The 10025-nt window shown below is 33.3% G+C and overlaps 1 protein-coding gene across 1 annotated transcript; it reads right to left on the bottom strand.

Annotated features, from left to right (window-relative positions):
- Positions 1-1465: 1465 nt before the first annotated feature.
- Positions 1466-4921, bottom strand: LOC124533254 (C-type mannose receptor 2-like). Its single transcript, XM_047108463.1, has 5 exons — positions 4846-4921; positions 4497-4748; positions 3906-4106; positions 2406-2654; positions 1466-1802 (listed from the first exon to the last, which is right to left on the bottom strand). Exons 1-5 carry the CDS (start codon positions 4898-4900, stop codon positions 1621-1623), a joined length of 939 nt encoding a protein of 312 aa, XP_046964419.1. The 5' UTR covers positions 4901-4921; the 3' UTR covers positions 1466-1620.
- Positions 4922-10025: the final 5104 nt, after the last annotated feature.

Genomic DNA, 10025 nt, shown 5'->3' with positions numbered 1-10025 from the left:
TCTTCCAAACACAATCCTCTAACCCAAGGTAGTCTGGAAGAAATGGCTAATAAGCCATAAGGCCGCCTTTTGTTTCACCTTTAGCTTATTAGTTTGTTTTTTCGGTAATCGTTTGTGATTGTAATTGTGGTATACAAAAAAGTGTTAAATAAATATATAACCAAATAGTTTACGTACTATCTCAAAACATATTTTTTTTTTTTCACATATATTTTTCTACATTTACATACGAGTTCGACTTCCAAGTCGTCAATAGATGTCACACATCAACAAATATTAATAATTGGTTTTATAAATTAAACGCAAAAGCAAACAATACGAGTATTTCACGCTTATTAACTCCTTTCAATCCGCGGTTGTAATCCACAAAGTCGCAATTCATCGAGTCGCGCGCATCACTGCTTTTAAATGTATATTGCAGGCATATTATCGTCAAACGTCAGTGCCTGTCGGGCACACTGAATCCGATGAGAGGTCATGACGAGTGACATTAACTGCCACTAACGTGGGCTCTTATGTCGTAGCGTCCATATCAATTTATGACATAATTACATAAATAGATTTGTAGTTTTTAAACAAACTACATACACATGAAAATTACGCCGTTCGCAGAAGGACTTAAAAAAAACCGAAAGTACTTTAAAAGTTAATTTATTTTAATTAACAAACTCATTTATTAATACTAACTTAATTAGACTAATTAATGTGTTGAGGTTGTAACACAGAATGCCCTCAGAACCAATTACTATATTACTTATACTAATACTTCTCTTAATTCTAAGAGACACAGAAATTATACAGAAAGATCGGTGTGGTCCGTTGTTGGGCGGCGAGATGTTGCGCAAGGGTTGCTGGTACCGGGCCGTCGTTGGTGGTCTCGGCGAACGCGATGTCCTAATGTACCTCCATAGGGTGGTCGCATACATAGCATGCACGTCAATATACAGGCACGCACACAAACACAATTTAATCCGAATACACAATTACTCACTTTTCTATATTCAAAATGATATTTTATTTTGGAGCTGTTATTGATGCTGATTGGTTGGCCTTTTGCAATATTCATTGTTCTTTATTTATATTTGTAAAGCGTACTGACTAATGGATGGTTCAACGTCTGATGGTCGCCATTACCCTATATATAACCTTTTTAGCGCTGTATCAACTAGTCCTTACTCATCAATGTAATAACCTTGAAAATTAAGAAGGTATGTTCTTCGTACGTTTAATGAAACTTGGTTGGCATACTTTAACTCCGCACATAATATTTTTTAGTAGCGATGTTTAGCTTAGTACACTACTGATGAATTGTTAGGTACTTTAGTGTTTATTTTTATTCTAATGTTTTATTTTATTTTCAAAGTAATTTTGTAATCTAATCAAGTGGTATCAATAAGTTTACATGAAAGCTGGTTGATTGTTTACCCAGAGGATCGGAATTGCAAATCAACGGGAAAAGGCTGCTTGCATTCTGCTACCATTACAGGCGGTCATAATTTGTACAGTAACTATATTTAATTTTTATTGGCATATCATTCAATCTTAAAAAATATATGATTATTATAACCTACAACTGTTAATGTTTTTGTTGCCAAGGGTGGCTTAAACTGTATTTTAGTTCTATAATGAATTTACAGTTCTGCTGAGTATTTTTTCACAGAGGAACATCGCCGGTCGATCACAGTACGTAACTTTAAGGAAACCAGTTCGAGAAATCGCTCCACAACGTTTCACTTTTATTTCCTTATTGTCCTCTTTCGTAGGACTCCATGATGCGTAGCCAGCGTCGTCAAGGGTTTGACCTGCAATGTAATATTAAGAAATTTTGTCAGTTTGTAATGAAAAAACGTCGGGATATTTCCAAGCGGTGACAATAATGTACTTATTGACTTAGTCTATGAATAGATTTAAGGAAACTTTGTAATATGTTCAATACTGAACTAATACGCTTCGTATGTTCCTTGCATACTTGCGTGCGTTGCTTCCTTGGTACGGCTAAGAAAAACAAACATAGATTTCTCTGTCTGTGTATTATAGTTTGAATGAAGGAAAGAGTAACTATTATTTTCATTTATTTGTTGATGGCAACAATCGCTGAATGTTATACGGGCCGCTTGACGCTGTAAGAGATCTCTTTTCTTTGGTCTTGGGTCCTTGTGGTCAAGGAGTATTGTTTAACACATGACGTATAAAAATAAATTATCCACATTATTGTGGAATATCTTTGATCTCGCCTTATATATATAACAAAAGGCGATAGCGAAATAGGTGAAATCACTAATTGTTTTCATTGAATTATTTTCAGGCATTACTAGATTAATAAAAGATGTTCATAAAAATATCCTTAAAGAGTCCTATTAGAAGTTGGGAGCGTTAGCAAAAAAATATAAATGAAATAATTTTACCTTCAATAGTTCTATATTGATATGGGAACATCAGATCACTGAAGCCGATGTACAGTATGTTAGGATCTGGAATGTTACTATTCAAATGTTCGCCGAGGAAGCCGACGATTATACTCGCTTCCTTGGGTGAGTTGATTATAGCTAGACGTCCTTCTTCCAATTTACAAGCCAAGTAGGCGTCATGCCAAGACAACGGCTCCGAGTGAAACTTGTAACATTTACCACTTATCGCTTGATGGGGAGCGTATCCTGTGAAAAGAGTTTTTATTAAATGCTGCGTCCCCTTCTTTCAAAGGTCGAATTAATGATGACAGAAAGAGAGAAATAATTGTTTAACTAAATACCAGCTAAGAAACTTTTTAAAGTAAGGCTTTAAATAATACGACAGGAATTTTAGGTTATATTGTGTAAATTAATGTCAATTATTTATTTTTATTCTCTTTGTCATATAGGAGGATTTGTTGTCTGTCCGATGTTATATGCCTTGTGCTTGTAAATAAGTGTGCAAGATAAATAAGCATCTCAGACCACGGTTGAATATATATAATAATATGATGAGTAGGTGGTACCTACTGGGTAGTCTTGGACAAAGCAACTACCAAGATACGACTAAGTACTTCATTGATAATACATGGCAACAACAAGTTATTCGAATCTCACCAAAGAACACGATTGTGAAATGTCAGAAAGTGATATGTGATTGTAATCATTATAACATTTAAAGGACACACACACACACACACACACATGAAACAAAGGTCGATGACCGTAAGTTTGCATTCATCAGAATAATATTGTTGTTTATTGACCTACATGACTTGACATTACCAATATAGGAAAATGCACAGTCAATTTTTATTTGTAGAAAATGTTTCTTGATTCGTCCCGTATGCGACTGCGATGCGATGCTACATTCGATTCGTGAATATGATGTGCTGAAATTTTGTTGTGTTGTTGTGTGCATGGCCGAATAAAATTCCGACATAATACCATACGTAGTACGAGGCATGGGAGTCGCTACGCATAATTTTATACAAAAAAAGGTGTCGTGGGACACCCGATCGAAACGAGGTTGCCTTCGCCATATATTATGTACTGTTATACGCTCGCCGCTACGTTTGTGTTTGAGGGGTCGGACGTCAAGTATTCAGTACAAATAAGTAGCCTATATCCTTCTGTGGGGTTACAGCTTGCATAAAATTTAATCAAATTCGGTACAGGCCGTAAATTGTAATAGTACTTTCGCATTTATAATATTAGTTTGATTAGTATTGCAGTTTAAGAATAATCAAATACCATGAAAAAAATGTTATTAAAAACTCTCGTGAATTAAAACAATAACAAAGAAATCAGAGAGAATATAAATAGAGAGGAAGACAAAGCGAAAGAAGCCTGCCTATGATGCTCATTCATTATGTGGCGATATCTGTAAATTTCAAAGTTTATTCGAAAAATTTCAGAAGTTGCTATCTATTAAAAAGTTATATAATGATTAGTTACCTGGATCAAAGTTATCACAGTGTTCATTATATTTCGTCTCGTTTCCTAGTATTTTGCACACAAAAGGATATATGTCAGAGCATGGGCGATCATCAAACAAACCTTCCCTCGTCATAACAACGCAATGTTCTGTGCCGTTGAGATTATCAGGTCGACCTTCAGCCCAGAGTAATTCCAAGATCGTACCCGTTATTGGTTCTCCTTTAAAATTCAACACCAAAAACCTTTAAAGTCGAAAACGTCTTAAGTGATATACATTATGTTATAAATTACCTTTTACTGAGAGAGTAGAGATACGGCCCAGTGGTTAGAACGCGTGCATCTTAACCGATGATTGCGGGTTCAAACCCAAGCAAGCACCGCTGATTCTGTGCTTAATTTGTCTTTATAATTCATCTCGTGCTCAGCGGTGAAGAAAAACATCGTGAGGAAACCTGCATGTGACAAATTTCATAGAAATTCTGCCACATGTGTATTCCACCTACCCGCATTGGAACAGCGTGGTTGAATATGTTCCAAACCTTCTCCTTAAAGGGAGAGGAGGCCTTTAGCCCAGCAATGGGAATTTACAGGCTGTTGTTGTTGTTGTACCTTTTACTGTGACGTAATTGCCAACAGAAAATTTATCGTGAATTCCAACAAAAATGGCCGTGTAGTGTGCCTTCATGTTGCTCATAAGTAGTTTTAAGTTTTCCATTTCGTCCAGTGTATCGGGGATGAGTAATGTTGTTCCTTCCGCTTCGCACATTTGTCGGGCCTCTTGCCAGTTGGTAGCCAAGTCATGCAGTCTATAGAAGGTCTTATATGAGTGCGCCCACATATAATCCATTCGAAATTTCTGTGCTGGGGAAATATCAATAAAGTATTTATTTCTTAGGGAAGAATTATAGATCGATGGCAAAAATTATATACGAGTAAAATGGATCTTCCTTCATCTTACCCAGTATATGTTGTATGTATATAACATAAAAAAACACAAACGAAAATATTATCATGGCAAAATGTACAGAAGTGAATTTGCTTTTTACAGAATAATCGAATTAAATTCATCATGAAAATAGCTCGTTACAAATTCCAATTATTTGATCGATGATTGATTTTACAGTTACTTTTTTATATATGTGTGCATAAATACTTAAAGCTGAAGCTATGTTTGTAATAGCTAAGAATTCTAGAACGTCCTGACGGTATCGGTTATTTTAGTGAAAGACCGCGCGAGCTAGTCGCCTCAGTTGGTCCTTCGACCACGCTTATTTGAATCTCCTTTAAAAGGCTTCCTTTTCTGTGAGTGTCAGGTAATTATCTGTGTGGCATTCCAATTTTCCGATCGAACGGTTAATTCAGTTTAAATCTCTTCGTGTAATACGTAGTCGGCTGTAGGAATTGCCTAATCCGAGTCCCTCGGAGTCAGTTCGAGAGTTTGTAAGCTACAGTGAGCATAATATGGAGACGGGTTTTATTCAATGTACATAAATTGATTTTTTTTGCGATTTTTATCGAATTTTTCTCGAACATTTATTTTATTCGTATCGTTGCTTGGTGTGTTCAATATAATCTGTTAATTTCAAGTCTGAAGAAGATAATATAAGAAATAATAAATAATCGTTTAAGGGAATAATAAAAATAAAAATATTTGTATAATTTAACGCTTACATTTTTATTTTAACATAAATTCATTGCCATTCTGTAATTGTCTAAAATAAATACTTAAAATTAAACCTGTTACCTATTTGTGAAAATTATTAATCATAGAATATTTTGTTATTAATTCTGTAAAATTATTTTTATTATTATACTTTATTGATGGTGGTGATACTGTATAATTACAGTCTACCCGTGACCACGAACGCTGTAAAGTGCTCGAAACATCGGGATGTTAAAAATTATTAATATACGCGATTCAAATCTGTTATAGCTAGTTTTATTTCACTGTATAATTATTTTGGAATAGAAATATTATTAATGGTGGACTATAAAATTAATCGAATTATTACGTTTTATTATAGTTTATCAAATTAAAAACAACCACCTTCGAAGATAGTACAGAAAGAAAAACTTTAGTATATTTTTGCATTTGCATGTGATAAAAATAACATTAAATGTGAAAAAAGTAATTAATAGTAAAAAAAATTATTATTATTAATCGTCTTATAGATTTTTACAATAATTATATAATTTTGTAAAACGTTATCGATTTTTGAGTTTACAAATACGCTAAGTTTATCTGGCTTCATAACAAAGGAGGGAAATTTGAAACCATCCAATAAGAACTCCGATAAAATTTAACTTAAAGGGTTATTTAATTTAAACTCCCCGAGAAAATGAAGTGAGTAACGCCATTCTAATGAAAATGTAATTGACTGTGTAACAATATTTAATTTCGATATCATCAAAAATAATAAACAATCAATCGACGAATCTCTCTCCATGAGTTCCGATCATCGTTTAGGGCCGGTTAATAAAGTTTTGTACTCATCAACCGCAATGGGAGGATCTGATAAAAGTTGTCGAAAACTCTCTTTTGCGATATCGCCACCTTCGTCATGTAAATTGGACAAGTTGTGGTCTCCCTGATGCTTGTTTCATTGGCAAATATAGATTAGCTCTTAATCTCAGCACTTTTCCCACCAAATTGTTTTCAGATGAGCGAGGAAGTTTTAATCAGACGGGGATTCGTTTGTTTAAGTGGATTCGCCTTATTGGAACTGAATAGTTATTTGTTTTTGATTATTTCGCTGTAGCCAATATTCTACAAGATAAGAAACAAATGTTTTGGTTGATCATTTTTGTATGTCACACTGCAGGTTTATTTACAATTGGTGTATCGTATCGTATTTTAGGCTAAATAGGTGTATAATTTTGATCATAACGACACTTTTATAGCAAAGTATAGCCTGGTCTTTCTGTATCATTTTTTTTAATTCATCAATAATATCAGGAGCTGGATGCGAGTAGCCCAAGAACGATCACAGTGGCATGCAATTGGAGAGGCCTATGTCCAACAGTGGATGAGAATGGGCTGATTGATTGATTTATTAATTTTTTAATTTTTTATTATAGGTCAAATGTTGTTCATTTTATTACAAGTGCAGTTCATTTGTTATTTATTACATATAAAGTGTAAGGAACTTGTTTTCAATTGAGTTTTCGCGACTCTTGAGAATATTAAAATATTATATGAACAAGATTAAACAGTTTTCTTTTTAATTGACTTTTGGTGCTGTCAAAGATTTTTATCTTAAATAAAGTTTTGGATAAAATGATCTCTTAATGTTAAAATGCCTACTGAAAAAGTTTATTCATCTCGATGTCTAATGGCGCGAGTGTCTTCAAAGGATTTAAAGTTTATATTGAACGGATCCAAAAAGTAAATAACTGCTGATACTTTCAACCTTTTCAGCCGGGTTAACCCGTAAACCATCTCAGTTTAAGGAGGCATTAAATCGCAACTCAAACAAGAACCGTTACAGTGAACTTAACTCACATATTGCTTTGTGTCACGAAACGTTGAAGCGAACAAAGTAGAGCCGTGGAGATGCGTTGTCGGAGAGAGATGGTGAATGCTGATGGGAGAATGGGTGTGGAGGGTGTAAAAGGAGAAAAACTACATCGCTAAAAGTGAATGCGGTCGAAAGGCGCGCTTATTTCAGCACTAAGTGCATGGATTTTTTTTCAAGTGATGCTATGAGTGTAAAACGTTGTGACTTCCGTGAACGATCTTCGAGTCCAGGTGTATGCTTATAATAACAACTTTTTTAAATTTAAATTTCGAATTGTTTCTTTAATAGTTATTATTTTTTATTTTTATATAGATTTAATTAACTTAATGTGATATTTGAAAAAAGAAAACTCGTTGAATTTAATATGTGAATACTAAGGCATCTCTGACGTCTGAAACACAGATAAATATGTACTTTAGATGCATATTATAATAACACTAGACTACAGTATCGGTAACTGAGATCTTACCTTACCCTTTCATAATATATTTTAGCAACTAAAATTGTTTTAGAAATGAAACGTTTTATTTATACCTCCCGGCCTCGCTCGTTAGAACTTACAGATGCATTATTGATTTGTTGATTATGATTTTGTGAATTTAAATGTGATTTGGAAATAATATTAATCATTAAATAAAATAATATCAATACTAATGTTATTACATTTCTGCAAATATCAACGACTGAGTTACTTGCCGTTCATTCTTGGTAGAATCTATAATCCGAACGGTTGGTGTCTTTGCATTTAATTTAATTCCTAGAAATGTCGATTCTAAAGAGCTCATTAGTGAAATACGCTGGAGTGAAATGTATTTTATTTTATAGAGAAATAAAAATAAATAAAATGTTTTGTTTACTTCAGATCCCGATCCATGTAGTTTTTATAACAATTTACATTAAAACTACGTAAATAATAATTATTACATAGTATAAAACAAAGTTGCTTACCGCTCTTTGTCCCTACGTACGCTTCGATCTTTAGAATTACAGAATGGATTTTGATGCGTTAATAGATAGATTTTTATGTATAAGTGCATGTAGTACAATATATTAGACAACCACTGAATAGAAGTTTTAAAGAGATGTATTAAATTATTTTGGGCTTAAATTGCATCTTGCACCCGTGCGAAGAAAGGGCGGGTCGCTAGTCTTACACAAAAAAGAAAGAATTTTATAATTGATAACAAAGGATTATGTACTTATTGATTTCTGATGAGAAAATAAAATCTGATCATCACACAAATTACGTTACTGCACCAGTAAATTTATAAAGGCATATAAATGTTAATGTACATAACTAAGTTGCACAGGAACCGTGAACGTGTCACCAGAAAATTCATCGTGACTGGATGTTAATAGCTTTAATGCAATTATATAATAATTAATGAATTATATTAATCTGTTACGAAACGCAATCGATACGGAATAAAACTCTATAAATTTTCTATGAATTAAATACAATTAAATACGGAAAATATAAAAAAAATGCTGAAATATTTATTTCTGGCATACACGACCACTCTCGGAAACTTTCAGCTTTCGTCGGTTGTTTTTATGAACCGATACGACTTCAGAGCCTTTAAGAAAAATACGTAAACATTTTTTAAAAGCTGCCAACGCACTCCTAGTGTTGCAAAGGGGTGGTGGTAGTAACTTTGCATCAGATGAGCCTCCAGCTCCTTTGCCAAATGTAACATAAAGAAGCCCCTTTTTAACCAACTTATAAAAAAAGAGGTGGCCGGATCGACATGTATATATCACATATGTATGTACACTATTAGAATTAAATATTTGAGTATTAGTTTAGGCTTCCAAGCACGTGTGTTTAATTTCGTTAGTGTATGTTTGAAATCAAAATCAAAATCAAAATCAAATCAATTTTATTCAAGTAAGCTTCATAATGAAGCGTTTTTAAATCGTCAATAATCAAATACTACCACCGTTTCGGAAAGCAGCTTCTAGCGAGAAGAAACGGCAAGAAACTCGCATAGTTGCTCTTTTCAAATAAACACATTTACAATGCTGTTATTGACAGTAATTAGCGTCCTATGATGGAACCCGAGCCTAACTCCAGGCGTTTCTTTCTAAAAAGTACTCTTTTAATGAATAGTATGATTTATTTATTAATTTAGTCTTAATAATATTTTTAAATTTTGAAAATGGTAAATTGATTATATTTTCCGGTATCTTATTATATATGCGTATACCATTGCCCAAAAACGTTCTATTTACCGTATGCAAACGGAAACTGGGGGTTACAAGTTTATTCTTATTTCTTGTATTAATAGTATGTACATCAGCATTGATAGAATAATTTTTAATATTCTTTTGTATAAAGATTATATTATCATAAATATGTTGTGAAACAGCCGTTAATACACCTATTTCTTTAAATTTTTCGCGTAATGATGTCCTGGAGCTAATATTGTAAATAGATCGGATAGCTCTTTTCTGTAGAATAAAAACAACTTCAATCTCTGCTGCATTACCCCATAACAACATTCCATATGACATAATACTGTGAAAATTACTAAAATAAACTAGTCTAGCAGTACTTATGTCCGTAAGTTTTCTAATTATTTTTATTGCATAAATGGCACTACTTAGTTTTCTTGCCAGG

The sequence above is a fragment of the Vanessa cardui genome, chromosome 1 (genome assembly GCF_905220365.1).
Source record: "Vanessa cardui chromosome 1, ilVanCard2.1, whole genome shotgun sequence".
NCBI lineage: Eukaryota > Metazoa > Arthropoda > Insecta > Lepidoptera > Nymphalidae > Vanessa > Vanessa cardui.
Note: the sequence above shows the minus strand (reverse complement) of the source record. Positions and strands in the feature narration are given on the sequence as shown.